Consider the following 25,224-nt stretch of genomic DNA (forward strand, 5'->3'; position numbering starts at 1 on the left):
AGCGCGAAGCGCGAGCAAATTTTTTTAACATTCCGACCTAAAAAATGGTAATTCTAAGCACTTTTTGTATGAATAAATGGGATAGGTTATGTAACTGAACAATTGATGCGAGAGGAAGAAAATTGAGATTTTAGACCTAAAAGCGGGACACTATTCATATTTTGTAAATCATAAAAAGGATTTATAGTTAATTGGGTATCATTAATAATGAGATTTTTTGCTCTGCCAATTTTTTCAGGGCGGGCACACCAAGTCTCAGGGGGGGGCACTTGCCCCCAGGCCCCCCCCCCCCGTAGCTACTCCACTGGGAGGCACACAATGTACAGGAAATCTTGATATTACGTGTACAAGTGAATATATTAATAACAGAAAAGGTTGATGTTACTAACTAGTATTTAATTACGTTCTAGGCAAGGAATCAAGAAAATTTCTAGAAATTGGATAAAATGCAAAATATTCAAAGCTAATAATACAAAAAGTACTCCTTGAACATGTGTGACATCTCTCATTCCATGTGCATATCAACTATGATATGCAAATAAGCAAAACATGTGTTTTTTATTTCACAATTTATTTCAATATAAATTTCAGTGTTATGTTTGCTTGTTTTTTTTGTGTGTATAGGTGGTTTCAGACCGCCTCGAAGTTCTCCAGTTCCAGGTATTCTCTGATCGGGAAATTTACCCCGATCAGAAAATACCAGGTATTTTGGTAATGTGAAAGCAAACTACGCGTAATCTCCCCGAAAGAAAATACCCGCTAAATAGTAGGTACTTGGCGAAATTACGAGAACTTTCGCGGGGATTTTTCAAGGTCGCAGGTATTTTGGCGATGTGAAAGCAAATTACGGGAACTATTAGCCCAGCATGTCGTTGGTCGTCGTTGGGCGCGGGAGCTGTGGGTGGCTGCTGGGCTAGTGATTTTGAATCTCGCACCTTGCCTGCTTATCAGACCATACTGCGCATGCTCGTAACTTCAGGAACTTATCCCGAAGGGTATGTTTCAGGGCGGTGTGAATGCAGGAATAATTAACGGGTATTTTTCAGCCTAAAAAAGTTCTCGTAATTTAACGGGAATTCTTGTGATCGAGGCGGTTTGAAACCACCTATTTTTAGTGACTTTTAAGCCGTGGTGGACTTGACACTTGCAACATAGCTTGCCTTGAATATTCACTTGAAATGATCAACTAAAAACTAGATTGCATTCATCATAATCCCTGCTTATGGGAATCATTACATTTTCATGCTTTGGGGATCAAATTTCTCTCCCACTCTATAGTCTCCATACTCTCCCTGATTATGATTGAACAGTTGTTGCTAATTTGATGGATGGAATAACTGTTTCCTCAAAAGGCCAAGTGCCCCACAGAGAGTAATATGCTCTTATTAAAAAAACAGCATGATTTGTGAGAGCAAGAATGCGTAATGTATGTGGGATTGAATTGCCCACCGCACTCCATGCCATTTCCCTTGTTATGGTATGTCTAAAAGAAGTGACAGTATTAAATTCTATTCCTGTAAGAAATTATTCTTTGAGGCCATTTTTTAAAGGAATAATCACCTGGGCCCCCATCTTACAAAGAGTTCAGATTGATCCGATCAACCTCAACTATATGGAAATCCATCAATGTCATAATTTTTTCGATAGGAAATCTGCACAATGTCCTTTTTATTTTTAAGCAAAGAGAAGCATACTGAATCTTCAAGAAAGTGATGAATGTATGAATATATTTTGAACAATATGGATTTAGTTGTTGACGTTACTGGCTTTTCATACTTGCGGTTGATTGAATCAATGTGTGCATGTACTGTTTGTGCAATTAATCGCAACTTGATTTTTATCCGAGATTTCTGAAACGGGCATTCTGTAATTGATACCAGGCCTACTTATAAATGTAATATAGGACAAGTTCAAGAAAAGGTCACCCTAAAAGACAAAATTTATTTTGTATTATATTTATAAAAAGTTATCTTTGGTGGGATAAGATAACCCAAATGTTGAATTTTCAAATTTCATTAAAAAATTGATAATATGCTAATTTGGGGCACCTAATTTTGCATATTTAGTAAAATACATGTAGGTGTTATATATGGAGCGTTGTGGCCCAGTGGATTAGTCTTCGGACTTTGAAACAGAGGGTCGTGGGTTCGAATCCCAGCCATGGCGTAATTTCCTTCAGCAAGAAATTGATTCACAATGTGCTGCACTCAACCCAGGTGAGGTAAATGGGTACCGGTAGGAAGTAATTCCTTAAAAAGCTGTGTGCGCTATGAACGCCTAGCTTAGCCGGTTAATATAGGAGCACCTTGAGCGCCTAACAAGGTGGATATGTGCGCAATATAAATACCCTATATTATATGGGACAATTATAAAAAACTCATTGAAAATCAAAACAAAACTTCTGAGATTTTATAATAGATCATAATGTAGATGGAACAACATGGACCCCTAACATCTTCTTACTTCGGGGGGGGGGGGGGGGGAGGGTGGGGAAGTGGTGTCACCTAATTAAATATATGTAAGTTACATATGAGACGTTTGTACACAATGTCAATGGGGAAAGTAAATTTCAAGAGTGCTCCAAAAAGTTATTTATTTATGTTTTCCTTAGTTTTTAAAGACTGATCTGTTGTAAATACTGGTTAATGAAAATAATTGATGCAAAAATATTGTGAAAATGAAAATATGAAAGGAAAATTAGAAATAATAGAAATACATAATAAATTCATGAAACCATGAAAAATATAAAGAACAGAAAAAAAATGTTGCAATAGCTAATTACCTTTTCAGTCATATCAAATACATGTATGTCTCAATAGAACATTTTAAATGAAAAAAAAAAACCAATGGTATGTCCATATTTGAAATTATTTGAATTTTTGAAATCATGGGGGAAATTGTGTACATTCTCTATAGGGACAAAATGCCCCATACATAACATGTTACTAATTTGTTTAATTAGAGTCTGTAGTCAGAGGGTTTTGACATGATATGAAACTTGCCTTATATACTGGAGTGATGTGAATTTTATTACATTAGTTAAGCTGTCAAATGGAATACTTTCAGATAATTTTCAACTTAAAAAAAGACGTAAATTGTATTTATTCTGTATCCCATATGTAAGAGTACAAGGTCATATGTCACCCTTTTTTTGCATTTAATTATTCTCCTACTGTACTGTACATGTAATCATCAACCATTATGAGGGTATTCAATCTAATCAATGTTCCTTTTTACACTATTTTTACATCATTACATTCTCTGAATTGTCCCATACGTAACGAGCTCAAGTTCTTAGACTTGTCTTATTCTATATATCTGAAATAATGGCATACTTTATATTTGCTGCTATGTCTGGTAAATCTCTTGCGTGTTTGCTAGGAAAATTGTGTCTTAAAAAGGAGTGCATTAAATATTGAATTTATCCAGAGGTGAATGAATGAACAGAAAAATGTGTACAATTCACTTCCCACCTAGGCTAAAGCAATGATGCATAATTTCCTAATTTATCATTCAGTGTTCTCTTTGAAATATTTTGCTGAAGAAATATGATGAGCAGATTAAAAACAAAACTGGACTTAGTATTTTATTTTTGCTGACATTGACAAGTGCCATACATGTTGGTGTAAGCCATTGTCATTCATCAAAGGTGTGAAATGTATTTTACTGTTGTACAGCAAGACAAATTGGTGTGTAGCTCACTTTAACTGTGTTTATGTTTTAATAAACATAGTTAATTACCCTTAACTGCACCCATCACATCCCATTTGTCAAATACTACTTTTATAAAAGAGTCATAAATACATGAAGGCTGTGTGTAAAACGTGTCTCCGTTGAATTTAACAGAGAGAGATGTAAAAGCTTCATCTCAATTGTATGAATTACAATCTGATAAACTTGGAACGAAAACATTTTAATCAATCGATCGGTATAGACAAAGCCTTTTTTATCAGATTATTCAAAGCATTTTTGTCTCACCTGCATAGCAGAGTGAGACTATAGGCGCCGCTTTTCCGACGACGGCGGCGTCAACATCAAATCTTAACCTGAGGTTAAGTTTTTGAAATGACATCATAACTTAGAAAGTATATGGACCTAGTTCATGAAACTTGGCCATAAGGTTAATCAAGTATTACTGAACATCCTATTAGAGTTTCATGTCACATGACCAAGGTCAAAGGTCATTTAGGGTCAATGAACTTAGACCATGTTGGGGAATCAACAAAATCTTAACCTGAGGTTAAGTTTTTGAAATGTCATCATAACTTAGGAGATATATGGACCTAGGTCATTAAACTTGGACATAAGGTTGATCAAGTATCACCAAACATCCTGCATGAGTTTCACGTCACATGACCAAGGTCAAAGGTCATTTGGGGTCAATAAACTTTGGCCGATTCGGGGTATCTATTGAATTACAATAAAAACTTTTAAAAGTTTTTGGATCTGATTCATGAAACTTGGACATAATAGTAATCAAGTATCACTCAACATCCTGTGCAAGTTTCAGGTCACATGATCAAGGTCAAAGGTCATTTAGGGTCAATAAACTTTGGCCGAATTGGGGGTATTTGTTGAATTACCATCATAACTTTGAAAGTATGTTGGTCTAGTTCATAAAACTTGGACATAAGAGTAATCAAGTATCACTGAACATCCTGTGTGCATTTTAGGTCACATGACCAAGGTGTGAAAGGTCAATGAACTTTGGCCATAATGGGGGTATCTGTTGAATTACCATCGTAACTTTGCAAGTTTATTGATCTGACTTTTGAAACTTGGACATAAGAGTAATCAAGTATCACTGAATATCCTGTGCAAGTTTCAGGTCACATGATCAAGGTCAAAGGTCATGTGAGGTCAATGAATTTTGGCAACATTGGGGGTATTTGTTGAATTACCATCCTATCAGTAGGTGGTTTCAGACCGCCTCGAAGTTCGCCAGTTCCAGGTATTCTCTGATTGGGAAATTTACCCCGATCAGAAAATACCAGGTATTTTGGTAATGTGAAAGCAAACTGCGCGTAATCTCCCCGAAAGAAAATACCCGCTAAATAGTAGGTACTTGGCGAAATTACGAGAACTTTCGTGGGGATTTTTCTAAGGTCGCAGGTATTTTGGCAATGTGAAAGCAAATTACGGGAACTTTTATCCCAGCGTGTCGTTGGGCGCGGCGGCGTGGGTGGCTGCTGGGCTAGTGATTTTGAATCTCGCGCCTTGCCTGCTTATCAGACCACACTGCGCATGCTCGTAACTTCGGGAACATATCCCGAAGGATGTGTTTCGGGGCGGTGTGAATGCAGGAATAATTAACAGGTATTTTTTAGTCTTAAAAAGTTCTCGTAATTTAAACGGGGATTCTTGTGATCGAGGCGGTTAGAAACCGCCTTCTGTAAGTGTATTGGTCTAGTTCATAAAACGTGGAAATAAGAGTAACCAAGTATCACTGAACATCTTGTGCGAGTTATAGTAGTTTTCAAAGTCAGCACTGCTGCTATGTTGAATCGCGTGATGCAGGTGAGACGGCAGAGGCATTCCACTTGTTTATTTTCTTCTAAAGTCAAAGTTCTGTGGGCCCAAGGACATGTACCAGGCAAACTTAACTGTATTTACATGTACAGTAATTTAACCGCAAGGACAGGTTATAAAAAGAAATGCATTTTTATCTTTGTTTTCTATTTATTCTTTATTTTTTTTTGCAGATTTCAAGTGGTTCACATATATTTGAAAGTATATTTTTGAATGAAACTTCTTATTGAAATAGAGAGAGATAGAGAGAATGACATCATGCCGGCTACAGACGGATCGTCAGAATCTGGTCAAGGTGACTATCTTTATTTTCATATGTTATTTTTTTTCAAGTCTGTCTTGCATGATAACAATAATATACTGGTAAAAACATACATTGTATAATGCACAAAAATATATCAACCTGAAGGATGCTCAAGGCACTCAATGAAATTCATATAAACTTAACTCTCTACAATTTATACAATTTGACTATTAGATGATTTTTTAAGTGGGTCTTGAAATGTTTTACTGATCTGCAGTCCTTTAGATTAGTTGGAAGATTGTTTTTAGATATGTTGATTGTCTTAAATATGTAAATGCGACATACCCAACATTTTGACAAGTCTGATTGTACTTGTAGATGTATTCATCTGCTGTTGTATATCCAGATGCTGTACATATATCTTGAAAGGTTATTTGTCAAGACAATTTCAGGAATTTGCGATCAATATTTCATAAATTGTTTAAAGTATTAAATGTGGATCAACGTTACAGTCCATCAACTTTTACAATTATTTCTAATATTTGATGTTTGGTGAAAAACCCAGATAAAAAAATATTTTATCAGATCCCAAATCGTAAATATAAAATAACTTATTTTGAACCTTTCTTATATGCCACTGATAAATTCTCATTCATATGAAATTTTTACATGTAGGCATAAATTCATATAAAAGAATACAAATGTCAAAATGCTGTTATGGACAACTTTCCATCCACAGTATATAGGCTATTTCAACTGCATGTGTTAGCGTTTCATGGATTTAAGTAAAATCAAATATTTTGACAGGAGAGAATATGTTTTAAAGATTGAAATGCATGGAGTTAAAAGGATAGTATCAAATGTCAATTTATCAAGCCTCAATATTAAATTTGGTATGCAGCAGTGAGGCTCATCCATAATGAATGAATAATATCAGATGATTTGTATTCATCATATTCTTTTCATTATATAGTATAATGAATGTCAAGTTTGTCATTAGAACGTGGTGCTGAATGATGATTTGGAGATTATTTTCATTTGGCCACTAGATGCCATTGTATACCAGTACATCTCATCTCACTAATGCCATCTGCAAAAACTGCTGTTGACAAATCCTGAAAAACTTGCTCTTTCTTTTATCAATCTAGGGAAATTGTTTTTCTTTGTGTTCGTCAATTTCTGGGCTCAGTTGCATAAAAGTTAATATTATGGTAACTTTGCCATCCAATGGTTATTACCATGGTAACAATGATCAATAGCCAATCAAAGTCAAGGATTCCTTGCAAGTTACCGTTGGATGGCAAAGTTATCATAATGGTAACTTTCATGCAATGGGGCCCTGGTTTTCAATGTCATTGAATTATGTCCAATATGTATTGTTTTTCTAAAACTGAAACGATGCTGTCAGTCTCTACTTTTGCTGAGGTATAGGAAAGTCTAATATTTGTCGAATGTTTCTCTCTGTTTTGCCGTTGGCACTGCTTGAATGAATTTATTGAAAAAGATATCCAAATTAAAAGAACAAATATGTTTAAAGATACCCATCTAATGGCACAAAAAACCTGATTCTTATTTTTCAGTATTCTTTTCAAAGATATTTGATTCCCCCCCCCCAAAAAAAAAAAAATAATATCCTACATGTAATATTACCAAAGTCATGCACTCTGCAATTTTGAATTCATCATTTAAGCTTTGTGAAGAAAGTTCCTGATAGGACTAAACAAGCACTTGTATTTCTACTTAGATGAAATATTGTGAGAAGATAATGATCTGATACATGTACATGTAAAAAAAAATTCTATTTGCAAATTTACAGAGGCGGTAGATGCAGTGGTTGATAGCCTGGATATGCTAGGAAACTCTACCCATGCACAGAGTGTTGATTTACTATTTCTCAAAGAAGTGATGAAAAGTAGACTCATGAAGAACCTTATCAAGGTATGAAGATTACGTTCTCTTCCATAATTGTATCTTTGTTAAAAATTATACTTGGCCGTTTTCATAGGTGTACGCCCTCTTTCTTTAGGGCAGGGCCATAAGATTTTCCTTCCAATCACCTCAACTTTTTGTACCGTGAAACTTCATGTAGGCCTACAATAGGTACACTAATAAACCATAGTTTATTTTTTCAGCTGTCTGTATGTTCAATGCAAAATATATCTTTACCAGCAGGTGTCAATATTATGTATTTATTTATTTTATTTATTTTTTTTTTTGGGGGGGCACTCGAATTGAATGGGAAGGGTAGAATGCTGATAGTTAAAGCACAAGATTGACATGTAGTGTCATTGCATATATTTAATAGTACTTCATTTGCATGTGGCATATGGAACATCATTTTATTGATCATTCAATAAGATCTCATTTCCATTGGTTTTTGTGCATGCTTTCAATTTCAAGTATTTATACAAATTCCTTCAATATACCCTTCTTCAATCCTAACGGGTAAATGTAGAAGGTTGAATCCAACTTCACTCTTTGCATCACAGGTTTGGTGAATTTGGTTGTAAATTCTGCAACTTTTTATCATCACCCTTAATATCCATATTTTTTGCAACCAAAGCCACCAAAATGCAAAGTTTACTACCTAAAGAATCCAATTGATGATAAAGTCTTACAGTTCGCGATCATTACTTTGAACATCGACTTCACTCTGATATGACCTATGATATTGGGCGTACATTTGTCAGTCCAGCCTACATGTTCATTCCAAAAATACCTGCAGGTGCTTGTGTCATCAGTGGTATCTCTGATACCTTTCTATTTCTAGAGACGCTTGGTTCAAAGAGAGCTCCTGTTATTTCACACCTTCTTGGGGCATTGCAACTCTGTCTTTATACCAACCCCTAAATATTATCATGCCATTTGCAATGTTGTTACGTGATGTGTCTATCCTTGCTCTGGCTATTATTTACATGGAGCTCTTGATGCCGCCTCCCAAATTCCTTTCTTGTAAGAATATCCTGGTGAGGGGGATTATTTCAAAGTAGATCTGCCATCTTTGTATTTGAACTTATACAAGTAGCCTATGATATGAATGGAAAAATTGATCTGAATGTGATTATGAAATATTAAATATGCATTGGATCATGAACATGTACAGCTACCAAATGAAATACAATTTATCTAGTTGATTACACCCTTTGTTCAATGTCTAGGTTTAATTGAAAATGCATACAGCGCATGATATTTCCTGATTACCCCTTGCAAATATACAGCATCCATTCTCTCCAATGTCCATTAAACATTGACATTGCAATGGTCCATTAGGCAAAGCCAGTTTATCATTTCAAGGATAATGTGATTAGTTGGTTGATTTGTCAATGTTTATCCATGCAGTTTTACTCATCTGTCCTTGTTTTTGTGATGACTTCAAGCTAGAATATTTCACCTAGGTACATGTAGCTTTTTTGCGTGTTCAATATACAGTGCGTCCTAGAAAAAACGAAACCAAGATTAAGCGATGATTTATCATAACTTAATCACAAATACAATCGACAAATGACCTACCATAGGCAATGTAAAGCTTAGAATCTCCTCTTTCATCTGATATTACTTAGATTATTCTCCATTCACGCATGAGTGAGCAAAAACAATTTGAAGAAAGGATACCAAAAACTCATTTGGCAGGGGGTATCTGAATTTCAAAAGGAAAATCACATGCCATTGCCTAAAAGTTCAATATCTGCTCTTTTATTTGATACCTTAATCACAAAAAATGGTCAAGAAGTAAAATAGTTATGTTCCCTCAAAAAAATTATTGTATTTCCATAATTTCATTTAATAAACGTGTTTTCACCGGTTTCCCACAGAAGCTATCGCATGGTTAACAAAAGACTTCATGCATGTCTGATTGTCAACAGAACGGAGTGTCAAGTGAGTTTGAATGCCAGCCGGTAGAATCTCTTCATCTTGTGAAATTATTGAAATTCAAGCCTTAATTCAAATAACCCTAACTTTATTTCTTGACCATTTTCTGTAATTGAGGTATCAAATTAATGAGCAGATATTAAACTTTTTAGAAATGTGGTTTTCTGTTTGAAACCCGGATACAGCCTGCCAAATGACTTTTTGGTATCCCCTCTTCAAATTGTTTTTGCTCACTTATGCATGACTGAGAAATAATCTAAGTCATTTAAGATGAAAGAGGAGATTCTAAGCTTTACAATGGTAGGTCATTTGTCTAAATTTTGTATTTGTGATTAAGTTATGATAAATTATCGATAAATCTCGGTTTCATTTTTTGTGGGACGCACTGTTTATATATCTCTCTCTTTTTGGGGGGTGATAATGAACTATACAAGAAAAAAATAATTTAAAATTTGCTGTTTTTTTCTTCTAACTTTTCATGATGATTTAGATTAGTGCAGTGATTTTTAATATTTCCTTGGTTCACAAGTCCAAAAGTTACATGTAACTATCCCACCTTCAATATAAACCATGATAGGGCCCAGAGCAAGTTTCATAGTGAATTGCAAATAAAAAAGGTAACTTTGCCATTATGTCAAATACCACATGCGGTAATGGCTTACATACACGTAACAGCCAATCAAAATCAAATGTTTCCATAGTTATTACTTGCCATAATTGCAAAGTTGTGGAACTCTAGTCTTTATGGAATGCCCCCTGATGTGTTTACACTTAAGTATACAAATAATGATTAATAGGGAATAACAATGAAGTCATTGTTAATGATTGCAATGAACAGAGTACTTCATGAGGTGAAAGATGAAATGATCCATTCAACAACTTAGGTGCAGCCGAGTTTAATGGATCATTCATTTATCTTTCACTGAATGAAGTATTCTGTCCATTGCACATTTGAAAAGAACATTCAATATTTGCTCATTTCATTTACGTCTAGGTTACCTTATAGACGACATATATTACTCTGTGGTCTTTTTATAAAAGTGGAGCCAATGGCAGAGTGGGGATTCAAACTCACAACCTTGTGATTATGAGTCCAATGCTCTCACCACTGGACCACATGACCCATAAAATGGACTGAATGATCAACATCAAACCACCAATCAAATGACACTATCTCCATCTATAAAGTCTGGCACAGTTCAATCTCTCAATAGGGCCGTCTGCACCATCCTGAGTTTTCAAATTAGCCCGCTATTTCTGATCTGGCAAATTATCCCAATCTGAACAATCTCGAGATTATTTGCAGTGGAGACGCAATTATCGCGCTAGTTCTTAGGATTAATCTCGAGATTGCAATTCTAATTCAACTTCGGATTATTTGCAGAATAGCTCACTATTTTACGAATTATCGCTCTAATTCGTTGGTGCAGACGCACTCAGGTTTATTATTCATGGCGTTAGACCATAATGCATCGATGCCTTGCTCGAGCAGGAATCGCTCTTCTTGCGATGGTGAGACAGGGTTTCTTGAATCTCCAGATTAATCGCGAAGAGGGCCAATTGGGCTAAAATCTTGAGATTGAGCTAAATCGGGATGGTGCAGCACCGCTTATAGGATATGGCTTAATTCTTTATTTACTTTTTGTATGTACAGTGTATATGAACAGCAGATGAGTAGTATGCACTATGCAGCTTGTGTGCTGCCTGAATTTGTAATTGGATGGTGAATTTTAATAGTTTCTTTTCTTATATCCACTAACAAAGAGCTCTAGATATTTATTAATCCAGCTCTTAATAATAATTCAACTTTCATTCCAATTATGTTTTTATCAGGCATACCGATACATGATTTTCGTTTTCGTTATGAGCATGAAAAGATAATTTTGAGATGCACATTGGTTTCAAATTGATGAACAGGCATTCCATTCGGACAGGAGTGAAATGTTGCAATACATGTACATGCCATTGTATTTCTACTCTATCCATCCTAACTCAATCAATTACACTCCATTGAATTGATTCCTTTCTTATGCTGTTGCCATGGCTACCAAGCAATTTACTAGCCTCTTACGTCAAATGATTGAATAAGATCTTCATGTTGGAGCTGTCCTTTCATGACAAAGCCGGTTAAAGCTCATTGTATTCTATCTGGAATATTTTCTATGTTTACATTATGGACACAGTTCTATACATTGAAAACTGATTTCTTCTAGGCTATATAGGACCTAATTGTTCCCATGGGCAATGATTTGAATACAAACTAAACTCCTTCATAAAGGAACACATGTACTGGCTGATTGATTAATAATTAAAAAATATGATGATGTTTATGATAATGATGATTAATGATGATTATGATGATGATGATGATGATTATGAATTTTTTTATGATGATGATGATGATAAACGCAAAGAAGGAAAAGAGAGAGGAAGAGGAGAAGAAAAGAAGGAGGAGGAGAGTATAAAAAACAAAAGTCTAAACTGAGACAGTGTGACAAAAGCCACTGGAGAATTTTCGGCTTCATGTTCCTCCCATAATTCCCTTTTTTTAATCCTTCAAACTCTGAATATGTATCTTTCTTTCTCTGTTTTCTCTATTTCTTTCTCTTCTCAAACCTGCTTATCTTCTTTCCATCATTCACTTCCATTCTTCCTATCTGATACGCCTATCCACAGTATGTCATTCTTTCTCCATTGCCTTTATCTCATACCATCTGCACTCCCTTTATTCATTTTTCAAAGGAGGCAAAAAAGACCTCTGTCACTCTTCTCAATGTACACTGGATGAATTAATTCAAAGACAGTGGGATGGTTCTGTTTCAGGATCCAATCGTTGGTGTGCATCACAAGTGTTTACTTCAACCATCACTGATTCTCTGTCATGCCTGAAGATCAATAGCCTTCCCTCTTCCACCATTCTTCTTGTGTACATTCATGAGAACAAATTCTTTAGTGAAATCCAGTACTTACACCTATAGAGATTTTAGTTTATTTGAATTTTGAAATTTCAATAATAATAATGTTATGATGATTTTTTCAAAAACCGTGTACAAAATGTACAAATGACCATAGAATTGTGATTTTATGCATGGTCAGCCCCCCCCCCCCACTTTTGGCTCAGGCCCCCCACTTTGAAAACCGTTCCGCGGCCCTGGTACCAAGTATGATATTTTTTAGATTGAAATGTCTATAAAACGTGAGAACATGTAGCTTTTAAAAAAGAAAATAAATGCTGTTTAACATATCAGTAGTCTCCTGAATGTATAATATTGTAACAATTACAGATCAATTTATTTTTAAATCAGAGAAGAGTAAAAATATGAAAAGCAATATATTACACTTAAGGATATGAAATCACATCAAAAGTTCATGGCTGAAATTAGTGCTTGAGCTTTAGGACTGGTCGATATCCATTGTTTTATACTCAACATGATAAATTCTGTTAGTCCATGCAGCCAGGCAATTTGTTTTTTGTGCAAGTCAACAGTCCTGATAAGATATGATTGAATATGTGATTCTTGATCCTTGAGGGGAAAAAATAGATGGAAATGATTTTGTTGCACATCAGTGATATGGAGCCTCTTCCGCAGTATACCCTGTTGAGGTGCTGTTGTCTAGCTGATGTATCTCTAGAGTCTGGACACGAGATCATAAGGTTCAGGGTTCAAATACCATCGCAGCATAATTTTCCATTGGCAAGGAGTTGGTCAACATTTGCCACACCAGACCCAGGTGTGGTACATGTATGTCTGATTCATGTACTGTACAGGTATGGGTTTCTGGTAGGAATTGTTTCTTAGAAATGCTGAGCATTATATTTACAGGTATTGGCATCTACATACATGTACATTGTGTGTTAAAGTCTGGGTAATGCTTATAAATCTGCAGGATCATATCTGACAGATACTGTATGAGCACTGTATACCCAATATTGTTATTATGTACATGTACAAGGTACGCCTACATCAGGGCTACCAAGTCTCATGCATTATGCGTGAGACTCAAGCATTTTGGACTCTTGTTCATCCCCTCAAATCTCTGTCTCACGCAACTATCACAGCCTATCCCCATATACATTGTACACAATGTCTGTGATCTCACTCAGATTCACAGAAAATCTCACCCATAGCTGGTCTTTGAACTTGGCATCTCTGCTACATGTACATGTAGAAAAGATTGGTTTGTGTGAAAGGGAATATAAAGAGCAAGACTGTCGGATACAGAGGAGAGCGCTACATGTATGAATGTTCATGTACATGAATGTGGTGATGGTGAAGGACGAAGATGTGCGAATAGCAATCACATGTTCAAGTTCAATGTCTCCTAGTTTATTGTCCATAATGCCTAGAGGTGTTTTGATTTTGTATTCCATGGCTGCATGTAAGGAATACCGTTGCATGCATTCACATACAATGAAGATGGTATGGCCTATCTTCAGTAGATTGGAACATACTGGTATCATGTTTGTTGTAGAAGGGTGTTTGATAGCATGCATTGTATATGTACATATAATTACAATTTCTGGTACTACATGTGGAAGAAACTCAAAGTGTGTGTGCTGAAAGATTATAATACATGTACTCTATGTCTGAAGAAAAAATATCACTGCATATCACATGCACTATTGAATGTACATCCAGGAATGCATGTATGGACCAATTTGCATATTTTGAGACCTGTTTATTGTAGTATTATTTGCTTAAAGATCTTATAAAAGAACTTGATTGTGAAAGCTCATTAAAATTTATTTTCAGCTCAAATACCTGTGTTAACAGGAATTTCCCTTATTACAAAATAGTAGATATTTAGGGACTTAAATAAAATGTAGACATGTACCAATGTGCAGTCTCTTCTGACTTCCTTTCTATCCCAACTTGTATTAGACTCCAGTCACAGTCACTTCTCTGGACCAATCCACTGACTGAAACCAGAGGCACAGTACGTACATGTACATAAAAATGTGCAACTCAATCTTTTCAAAGCATAATGTCAACATACGTTATCTGTATATGATTGATGGATTATGCTTTAGATTGTAACTCATATATGCAGGAATACATGTACTTCCTTTTACAATTTGCAGTTTTGCTGATTCTTTTTACTGATATTGACTTGAGGTTTGGGTTTCCTAGAAGAAGTTCTTTCAATTAGGTTGACTATCATTCACTCAATTATGTAGATCTATAGAAACAAATAGATTCTATGTTTTATACACGAATGCCTCCATTTTATAGGTGACCATGTGTTCATTCTCTCCATCATCAATCATGGTGATGGTGATTGGCTGGGAGATAAATGAGATTGATGATATCAATAACTAGCAGGTTTGCTTAGGTGCCGATAGACAGTACACGACCACTGCTGTTTCTGCGGTTTGGTATGACTGGTATTTAGGTGTGGGAGTAGAATATTGTTTACAAGAATATGAACTCCCACAAGTAAATGGTGAAAATGGCCTTGTGAAAGTAGGCTGTCCCACATAAAACTATTGAAAAGGTCTACTTGTATGATGTTCATTGCTTGCATCTGGGGGCTGATTTGCAAAAGTGTGTTTAATAATAATGCTTTAATCACCAGCGTGCACACAAGATATTACTTACTTCAAATGAGCACATCCCCTGAGAGTGATCAGACCAATGCAGTGGTACATGTGTAGGTCCTACCGTGAATGTTATTGTTAGGCCCCTACAAAAAAAATTTGGAAAAATTTCCTTGTCGATAAAAACTGCTTGCCCAATTTTTTGAATTATTCTTTTGCTCTTTATTATTATTTTTTTCATGATGGTGCTAGCATGTCTACACTTAATTTGAAGGTCAAGAGAAATAACAACAAATAAGAATCATGTAGTGAAGAACACACATAAATCTATTTTCAGCAAATTCATGACATTAGTTTTTATTGCCATCATAGACTTGGATCTGCTAATTTTGACCCAGTTTTGCTTGCAGTTTAACTCATACTACCTTTGGAGCTATAAAACTAAGTCACTGCCTATCGTGACAAAAAAACTTGCTGATTTTTAGTCTGACGACTCATTATTTACTCGGTTGGGAATGATCACGAATCTTAAAGCTGAGTCACGAAGTTGCAGCGAGCTCAAGAATCAGCTGGCGTGCTTGTATGTATCGCCAATATACAAGATGGAGCATGTGCACACGGCGAAATAAGGGGTTTCCCTAGCCCTTCGTCATTGGCAAATTGCGCAAGATAGTAGCTCATGCGCACAGTGTATTGTAGAATGTAAGATGGCAGACCCCATAGGGTTCTTCGAACGAGTTACCTGGCAATAACTTAGGGCAATTCCATACGTGTCATACGGGACATTTTGACAACAATTTCAAGTGTCCTAGCCGAATGCTTGAGCAATAAAATATTTTTTTTTTGCCTATGATAAAGCTATAGGGGGTAGTCATGTGAAAAACTAATAACCAACACAAAAAAATGATTATGGGTAAATTATAGTTGAAAATGCTGTGTATCGTACGGGACGCAGAAATGTCCCGTACGACACACAACATTTTAAGCTCTAATTCACCTATGGACAACATATTTTTGTTGGTTGTCAGTTTTTTGCATGTCTCCCCAGTAGTCCTTTAATATTTACCACAAAGCAAATTGAAGTTCATTGTTCGTTTGGACAGCAGGTTGGAAAATGTTGTGAAAATGGCTGATTTTTCTAGCATGGAATCGCCCATTAAAAAATTGGTGCTGATTTTACATGTTTTCACTGTTTTTTTTTAAACTGGTTTGACATTGTATGAGAGATGATTGTCCGATAATTGTGATTTACTGTCATTTTTTTTTTTTTTTCAAAACAACCATTTGCCCGATCATGCAATTGACTCTGAGAAATGCTTTCTTGCCCATCATTTTCACTTGCCTTGGGCAAGCGGGCAAGTGGGTTTGTTGCAGCCTGAATGTAAATGTACATTTACAGTGTAGTATAACAAGAGAATTTTTAGTTACACTTTATATTCTCTATGCAACAATTCCCCAATAATTATACCAATAACCCCAGGGACAGTGATTTTCTGTTTCAAAAAATCTCAAATTCCGTTTCAGCATGTCAGAAATTCTGTTTCCCCATAGACTTTGTACACACGGAAAAGTGACAATTCTGTTTACACATTGAATAGCAAAATCACACGTACATGTACACTCGCACTGGTCAAAATTTCTATCTGCTACTGTCCCATCAACCTGGGGGGGGGGGGCACTCAACCAAAAAAGTGGTAGGGGTGTGCCGCGGGCGAGACAAAAAACAGGGGACTTGGAGCGGGCTTATTGTAAAAAGGAGGGTCCTCGGAACGGGCTTCGGAACTGCAAACGTTTGTGAAAATGGGGGTCCTTGGAACGGATCGCCAGCGTGTGAGTACGTGGGTATGCATCCCTATAGAATGGATGCAGCTAGCGCGGCCTCCTCCGAGTGAGCTCGCGCAGAGGCGATGGTCGGACAGCGCTCTGCGGCCGCTCATTGTAGCAGATCAATGCGACCAGAACGGCATAATGAAAATATGCGAAGCTTTGGAGCGGATTTCTTTCTTCTTTTTTCTTGATAAGAAAATGCTATGCCTTGGAGCGGCTTTCTTTGTTCTTTTTCTCAATAAGACAAAAATGCTATGCCTTGGAACGGAAATTTGAGTGTAAAAATGGGGGTCCCCTCGGCGGCACATACCCACTATGCATTATACATGTATACTGAGTGCCCCCCCCCCCCCCCCGGGCCAACAACACAATAGAATCTGTTCTAATCAGATCTATGCGGTGCATAAAATATTTTTACAAAGACATTTACATAGCATGCTTGCATCCTCACCTTTTACATTATTAGCATTATTTCACGGTGAAATATTTCAGTGATAATTTTGGGGGTTTTTTTACAACGTTATCATCAGTCAACGGCTTTTGCAAATCCGCCATCTTGGATTTTAAGACTACGATATCATGCTGTTACATCTTCAGACATAGAGGGCAGCAACACACGACCGTGTAGTTGGAACGACATGTGTACAGTGAAGCCCAACCCGGCTGGCCGGGGCCGGGTACGGGCGCGGGGTACAATCGTGTGCTGATGTCGAGTGCAGTCACAATGTGTGAATGTCGTGATTGTAGCGAAGTGAGATATGTATGTGGATGTGATATTTTAGTTTTGTGGTATTTAATTTTCTATTTTGTTGTGATTTGGAGCAATTTCTGTTGCTATTCTGTTTGCGGATTGAGAGAAATATGTTTTCCGTTTGAAATGCCACTTTCCGTTTCAAAAGGCCCTTTCCGTGAATTCTGTCCGTTTTCCGCGATTGCGGAAAATCACTGTCCCTATAACCCTCATGCTGTACTGTATTCAACTGAACATTTTCTAGGACTGTTGGTAACCTGTAGAGGTAGCTTTTTAGTCAATATCTGTAAAAATAATATGAGTTATTTTGCTTGTAATGAGCTAAAAAAAAATCAATGAATGTCACTGGGGATAATCATTTAGTGTTTGAGGGTGGAGCTAAAAGAAAATAATGCATTAATGACGGATACTCATCCCTAGAGAGGCTATAATTGTATGAAGTTCTAGCATTGGCCTGGTGTGGGTTTCCTCAGCTGTTCGTATAAAGTTAAGAGCTTCTTTAAGTATGACTGGTGAATCTTGTAATTGTGAATATCATTTATCACAAGAAAGGATCACCAGTCATTTCTTAATTGTTCTTCAGTGTAAACCCTGCTAAAGTGACATTAATTTTGTAGTATCCTTCTTGGCATTCCACTCCAGTTTAAAGCCCAATAGAAGCAAGACTTCTTCTTTATTCCTGAAATTTAACATCTCATCATACATGTACGTATACTGTAAACTTTGCACCAGTAAACTGATTCACAACTGAATTGCTACCTACTGCACATGTTTTATTGATACATCAAAGTCCACTTTTTCCTCTAAAAAGCAACAACAACAACTTGTGTTGTATTTTTAGTTTTTGCAATTTCATTTCCTGACATGTACGAATCTGACAAAGTAGTTTTAAAAATCAAAATCTATTCAAAACCACTTTGAAGAAAAACAGGCTATGATATTTGTTTCCCACGTAAAATGAAAGTGGATATGTGCATCCAAGCAACTGCAGAACAAAAATCAATCATTTATTGTGGCTGCTGTATTTAGTCATAATGCCTTGCATTTTCCAAGTAGAAACTGAGATCAAATTGACAGTGTTGCTTTACACTTCATTAAACTGATGGAAGTCAGTCAAGCATTCCATTGAAGCTTTCAACCTAATTCAGACACTGTACATGTACATGTATTTGGTGCAACAACGTTCACTGCATTTTCCTCAAATGTTCATGCATTTTGAAATGATCACCCCACAATAATATCCAAGCCCTTTGGAAGCACATGGGCGTTATGACGTAGTTTGATATGCACTATACAAGAACCGCGTTATTATTAATATAGGTCTCAAAAATTGCTTAAAGTCACACAGGCAAACCATGACATCAAAGGTTGATTTCTTTATGATCCCATTTAGACTAGTTTTTGAAGAATTTGATTTATCAATATTTAAACTGCAAGTGGGCAAAATCTGCTTCTATATCAAATTTTGGTGCCTAAAATTAACTTTGTACTATTACATGTACATGTTGCTGTCTTGCTGAACTATACCATATCTGAACAAGCCTTGTAGTGGAATGAAAATTGTGAGGCTGTCTAATTGGCAACAAGCTGAAGCAACCATGGCGCTTCAACCCCTATCCATCCTTCAATTACCAGTCTATGATGATCTAACCTCCAATGATCTTTATTGATTCCTAAATTACAAGGGACAGTTAGGAGGACTCTCCTAGTCTAGAAATACAGACTCATATCTACAGGCATACCTGTATGTACACACACAGGCATCATGAATTATTCACATGGTATGCATAAAATTAAGATTCACTTGAATAATATTGCTTTAAAAAACAACAGTAATTTATTGTTGGAACTGGAGCTTGTATGCAGTGTAGTTTTTGATGCACAACTTACCAATTATGAACCAGTATTCAGTTTTATGTAAGTTGTGGAAATCTGATATTTTATGGCCTTGTGTAAACTTTTGATAAGGATGTCATATTTAAGGACGTTCCACAGTTATGTTTGTGCGCATTATGATCTGCGTATATTTTACACTCTGCGCGCTGACGTCACAATTGATGAACAGGTGATTAATTAGCTGTGGGTGTGAGCTGATTTTTCTCATCATCTGCACTCTAACTGCAGTTCCGATGCGTTATTTTATGAAACTAAAAAAATAAAATTATTCCATTGGCCATTTTTAAGAATATATCTCTACAATTTCAAAGTACTTTACTCTGCAGTGCTGCCAAATATCATGAATATGACCCCAAGTTTGAATAAATGGTAGACTGGTTTTGATTTTTTCTTCACATAGATACATAGCATTTGGCACATTTTTGGTGTTTTAAAAATCATATTTGCTCTTATAAAAATGCTGATAGCTTGAAAACAAGCGAATAAACCTCTATTTTTTAATGTTTGCACCTCTTAGGTATACCTTCCTCTACAACTTTGCGAATTTTGGTGAAAATGACATGGATTTTGAATAATATACAGCATTTATTGTACTTTTGAAGTTTGTTATTGAAATGTCACATTTTTTAGATTGAGTTTTTGTTATCTTTTATGCCATTTTTAAGAAATGACAGTGCTGTTAGACTTGAAATTGCAAACAAATAGCACAATAAATGAATTCTTCATTCTAACGAATACTATACAAGTATTAACTATCTTGATTTGATGACTTTTTCATGTATTTTACTGAGTAAGAGAGGTTTTAAACTCATTGTAGTGAACTTCCGAGGTCTAAAAATGCCAAATTCTTTTGAATGCGCAGTTCTTAAAAACATCCAGTTGGGGGAACTTTGAAGCTCTATAGCAAAAAATCAAGCACATGGACCTATAATTTTTGCATATTTGGATTATTCAGGTTCTAAAGTATCTATGTGCAAAGTTTGATGAAAATGGATTTCACTTTAACTGTGGAACGTCCTTAATATACAAGTTTGGAATGATGGTAAGCAGGTCAGGGGATAAATGTACAATTCTGCTATTAAAGGTCCTGTATGTAGCTCCATCTTTTGAAGGGTTTCTAAAGATCAGCATCTTTTAATCCTTCAATTTAAGCACTGACAAAAACAGTAGGTAATGCAGGAAAGCCACAGAGAAAGACCCCGAGTGGGATTCTGCTAAAACATGTGGCACTGACTTTCATCCTAATTTAGTAGGTTTAGGGTATATTCTAGAAGACTAGCACTCCTCTTACCCCATCTCTGGATGTCATTGACTAAATATTGGAGATATTTTGATTCAGTGCAAGCAAGCTGAGCTAGCTCATCTCACACATTCTGCTATGGGCTGGTCTCGATGGTAACATCTAGAAAAGGAATATATGTTCATGGTTGCTTTTAAATGTAAGTTTTTATAAGATTTATTTTTTGAATATTGAGTTGAATATTATTGCTTTAAAAAACAACAGTGATTTATCGTTGGAACTGGAGCTTATATGCAGTGTAGTTTTTGATGCACAACTTACCAATTATGAACTAGTATTCAGTTTTATGTAAGTTCCTGTGATTATTGTTTCAACATTTTTCTGTATCATATATTAAAGTTAGCTACAATAATGATTTTAGTACACTTTCTTCTTTGCTATTTTTTCTGTATCCTCATGAAAATTTGGAAGGAGTTTTTCATGCATGCTTTATAGCAAATGTGATCTGAGTGTTTGCAGCTCCTCTGTAGCCATACAAAGGCATCATCGTGGGTGGGTAGAGTTCATTATGGTTGGATTAGCCAACTGATGCTTATGAAAATTGACTCATAAAAAAAGCTCTTAAAGTGGAGTGGAAAGTGCATCATGGAGGCACAAATCCAGTGATATTTTCATTGCCTGTACTAGTTACGTGTAAAAGTGTTCAATTACATGTATTTCCAAGAATGTCACAGTGTAAAAAGATGAGAATTATGTGTAGCAAACCAGCATGGCCAAAAGCAATCTACATACATGTACATGTATCAAGTTTTGTCTTCTGTTCATTGTTTTTACTGTGTTTTATCAGGAGTAGATATGAACTTAATATTATGGACATAAATATGTTCATGATTATTCTGCTTGAAATAGTGATGAGGAGGATGATTTTAATAGCTTTATGATATCAGTTATGATTGTGATTATGATGATGATGATGATGTTGATTATAATGATGATTATCATACATGTAATTATAATAAAACCATTCGACAATTACCAGGTTCATAACTTTGCATGCTAATACATGTACGTCTTGTCATGTGGAAGAAGTGTATGGCTTGTTTATAAACCTTATTCATGAATGAATATTTCTCACTGTAGTCTAGGACATTTACACATACTGTAAAACAATACAAGTACATGTACATTTATTTTAAGGGAACTGTCCTGTGCCTAGTCATAAGCCAATTTGCCTTATTAATGGTATTGATACATACACCTTTTCATTATTTTGGTATTTCTTGGCAAAATACTGTTATGAATTTTGTAACGATAGACATTTATTTTTCATCAACTATACTGGCAAGACTACTGTACATGATCAAAATGTTTCATTTGGGTGAGACATCAGTACTGTGGAATATTTATGGTTGTCAAAGTTTTTGTGGCACTTTGCTTTTAAACAGGGTTGGCGATTTTTTTGATTTTTAAAAAAAAAAATAAAAAAAATCGGATTTATTTGATTTAAATCAGGTTTTTTTTATTTTTTTTTTTTTTTAAAAGTTCCTTTTAAAAAAGGGTAATTATCCCCCCCTTACTCTTACAATGACATCAATATTGATGTTATACATTTTACCCCTAATATTGTTCTTAACCACATATTTTGTAATTAAAATCCAGTAAAAATGGACAATTAAAAATAAATTTGAGGAATCATGTATCTGAACTTAATTCTATCATACATAGGCCTATGAAGGAATATTCCATAGGGAATTCCCAGTGAGTAGAGAAAATTCCCCTCTGGGATTTTTCATTCAAATATTTCAAAAATCCAAGAGAAAAATCCTTATCAAAACTGCCAACAAACCCTTTGCCAATTACTAGTATTCATGTATATTATAAGAGAAATAATTCAAATCAATGATTTTTTTTCAATTAGTCACAGCTGTATTTAGTCAAAGAGAGACTACAACTGTTGAACTGTATATGTTTAGGATCTTTTTGATAAAAAGCTCTTCTCTTGCTACAGATATAGATGCAAAACTCTCAGTTTTGGAGAACAATATAGGAGATAGCTTAGTCAAAGGGTCACTATACTACATTCTGTTACTGTGATTTTTTTACATTAATCTACAATTTTTATTCCCATATTCTCTAAAAAAAATCTGTTTGATCCATGAAGTATGAAAAAGAATCTACTTACTTTTAACTTAAAGGATAAAAACTGCAAAACTGCTTAAATTACAACATAATTATTACAAAAAGAAGTATTTTATTTTAAATGAGACACAGCTTACAACTGCCAATGATTGTAACTGAAGTACCTGCATCTTAACATTAAAATGCAGTGTTAAATGTTTATTCTGAGTTTTGCAAATTGTTGTTATAGAGCTCTTTCCACTATTACATGCAGATACAAAACTTCCATTATTTGTAGCACTGAACATAAAATGGGCTGCAGTGACTTAAAAGGTTTATAAGAGAAAGCTTATGACTGTACTACATTATGTTAATGTGATTTTTGTCTCACCTGCGAAGCAAAGTGAGACTATAGGCGCCGCTTTTCCGACGGCGACGGCGGCGGCGGCGGCGGCGGCGTCAACATCAAATCTTAACCTGAGGTTAAGTTTTTGAAATGACATCATAACTTAGAAAGTATATGGACCTAGTTAATAAAACTTGGCCATAAGGTTAATCAAGTATTACTGAACATCCTATTAGAGTTTCATGTCACATGACCAAGGTCAAAGGTCATTTAGGGTCAATGAACTTAGACCATGTTGGAGGAATCAACATCAAAATCTTAACCTGAGGTTAAGTTTTTCAAATGTCATCATAACTTAGAAAATATATGGACCTAGTTCATGAAACTTGGACATAAGATTAATCAAGTATCACTGAACATCCTACGTGAGTTTCACGTCACATGACCAAGGTCAAAGGTCATTTAGGGTCAATGAACTTTGGCCGAATTGGGGATATCTGTTGAATTCCCATCATAACTTTGAAAGTTTATGGATCTGATTCATGAAACTTGGACATAATAGTAATCAAGCATCACTGAAAATTTTGTGCAAGTTTCAGGTCTCATGATTAAGGTCAAAGGTCATTTAGGGTCAATGAACTTTGGCCGAATCGGGGGTATCTGTTGAATTACCATCATAACTTTGAAAGTTTATTGGTCTAGTTCATTAAACTTGGACATTAGAGTAATCAAGTATCACTGAACATCCTGTGCGCGTTTTAGGTCACATGACCAAGGTCAAAGGTCAATGAACTTTGGCCGAATTGGGTGTATCTGTTGAATTACCATCATAACTTTGAAAGTTTATGGATCTGATTCATGAAACTTGTACATAAGAGTAATCAAGTATCACTGAATATCCTGTTCGAGTTTCAGGTCACATGATCAAGGTCAAAGGTCATGTAAGGTCAATGAACTTTGGCCATGTTGGGGGGTTTTTTGTTGAATAACCATCATATCTCTGTAAGTTTATTGGTCTAGTTCATAAAAAGTGGACAAGAGTAACCATGTATCACTGAACATCTTGTGCGAGTTAGAGTAGTATTCAAAGTCAGCACTGCTGCTATATTGAACCGCGTGATGCAGGTGAGACGGCCAGAGGCATTCCACTTGTTATAATTATGTTACTTAAAAAATCAAATGTATGATAAATGTAACAATACAAAATAAGAGGTATGTTAAATATGTTGATTACAGTACATGCAGGTATCATTTTTTTTTTACATGACAGAAGTAGTTATGTGTAGGCGAAGGATCAAAACTGGAAAACTGCCAACAAACCTTTTCTCATTGACTTTTATATATTATATATTTTTTTTTTACAAACTGCTCTCTGAAAAGTCTTTGGATTATGTGAAAACTTTATGTTAAGAAAGAAATTGACTAATAATAACTGACAAAGAATGTAAAATTTCAGAAGAAAAACTCGACATAATTTACAAAAAAAGAGTACCTATTGACAACATACATCTGTAGTTTTTAAGGAATTACCTGATTTTATTAATTTGATTTTAATTTGTTTTAAGTAGATATGAAGACTTTGTTGATCTTTTATTGATATAAAGTTAATTCAAAGTTTTTCAGTTGACTTGAAGAATTAAAACTGCATTGAACAAATACTTTGTCCATGATTTGTACATTTTTCAATGGAAGTGATTTAAATCAATGATTTTTTTAAAAAAATCATGGTGATTTAAATCGCGATTTAAATCACAATTTAAATCAACGTGATTTAAATCCGCCAACCCTGCTTTTAAAGGACTATCATAATGCCAATTATATGGGAAGTTGGCTACAGATGTTGTGTGCTGTCTGAAGTCAGGAT

At 35.4% G+C, this 25,224-nt stretch overlaps 1 protein-coding gene across 3 annotated transcripts in view; it reads left to right on the plus strand.

Annotated features, from left to right (window-relative positions):
• LOC121425405 (MAGUK p55 subfamily member 6-like) overlaps positions 1-25,224 on the plus strand; it is a 49,376-nt gene that overhangs the window by 10,453 nt on the left and 13,699 nt on the right. For 2 of the 3 annotated variants that reach the window (XM_041621461.1, XM_041621454.1), the window contains exons 2-3: positions 5,703-5,824; positions 7,590-7,711. In XM_041621461.1, coding sequence (XP_041477395.1) covers positions 5,743-5,824; positions 7,590-7,711 — 204 coding nt within the window. In that variant the 5' untranslated portion in view covers positions 5,703-5,742. Of the gene's footprint in view, positions 1-5,702; positions 5,825-7,589; positions 7,712-21,021; positions 21,096-25,224 lie in introns of those variants that run through there. The other variant, XM_041621468.1, reaches the window with a different exon arrangement.

This window comes from Lytechinus variegatus, chromosome 1, assembly GCF_018143015.1.
Source record: "Lytechinus variegatus isolate NC3 chromosome 1, Lvar_3.0, whole genome shotgun sequence".
In the NCBI taxonomy this organism is placed as follows: Eukaryota; Metazoa; Echinodermata; class Echinoidea; order Temnopleuroida; family Toxopneustidae; genus Lytechinus; species Lytechinus variegatus.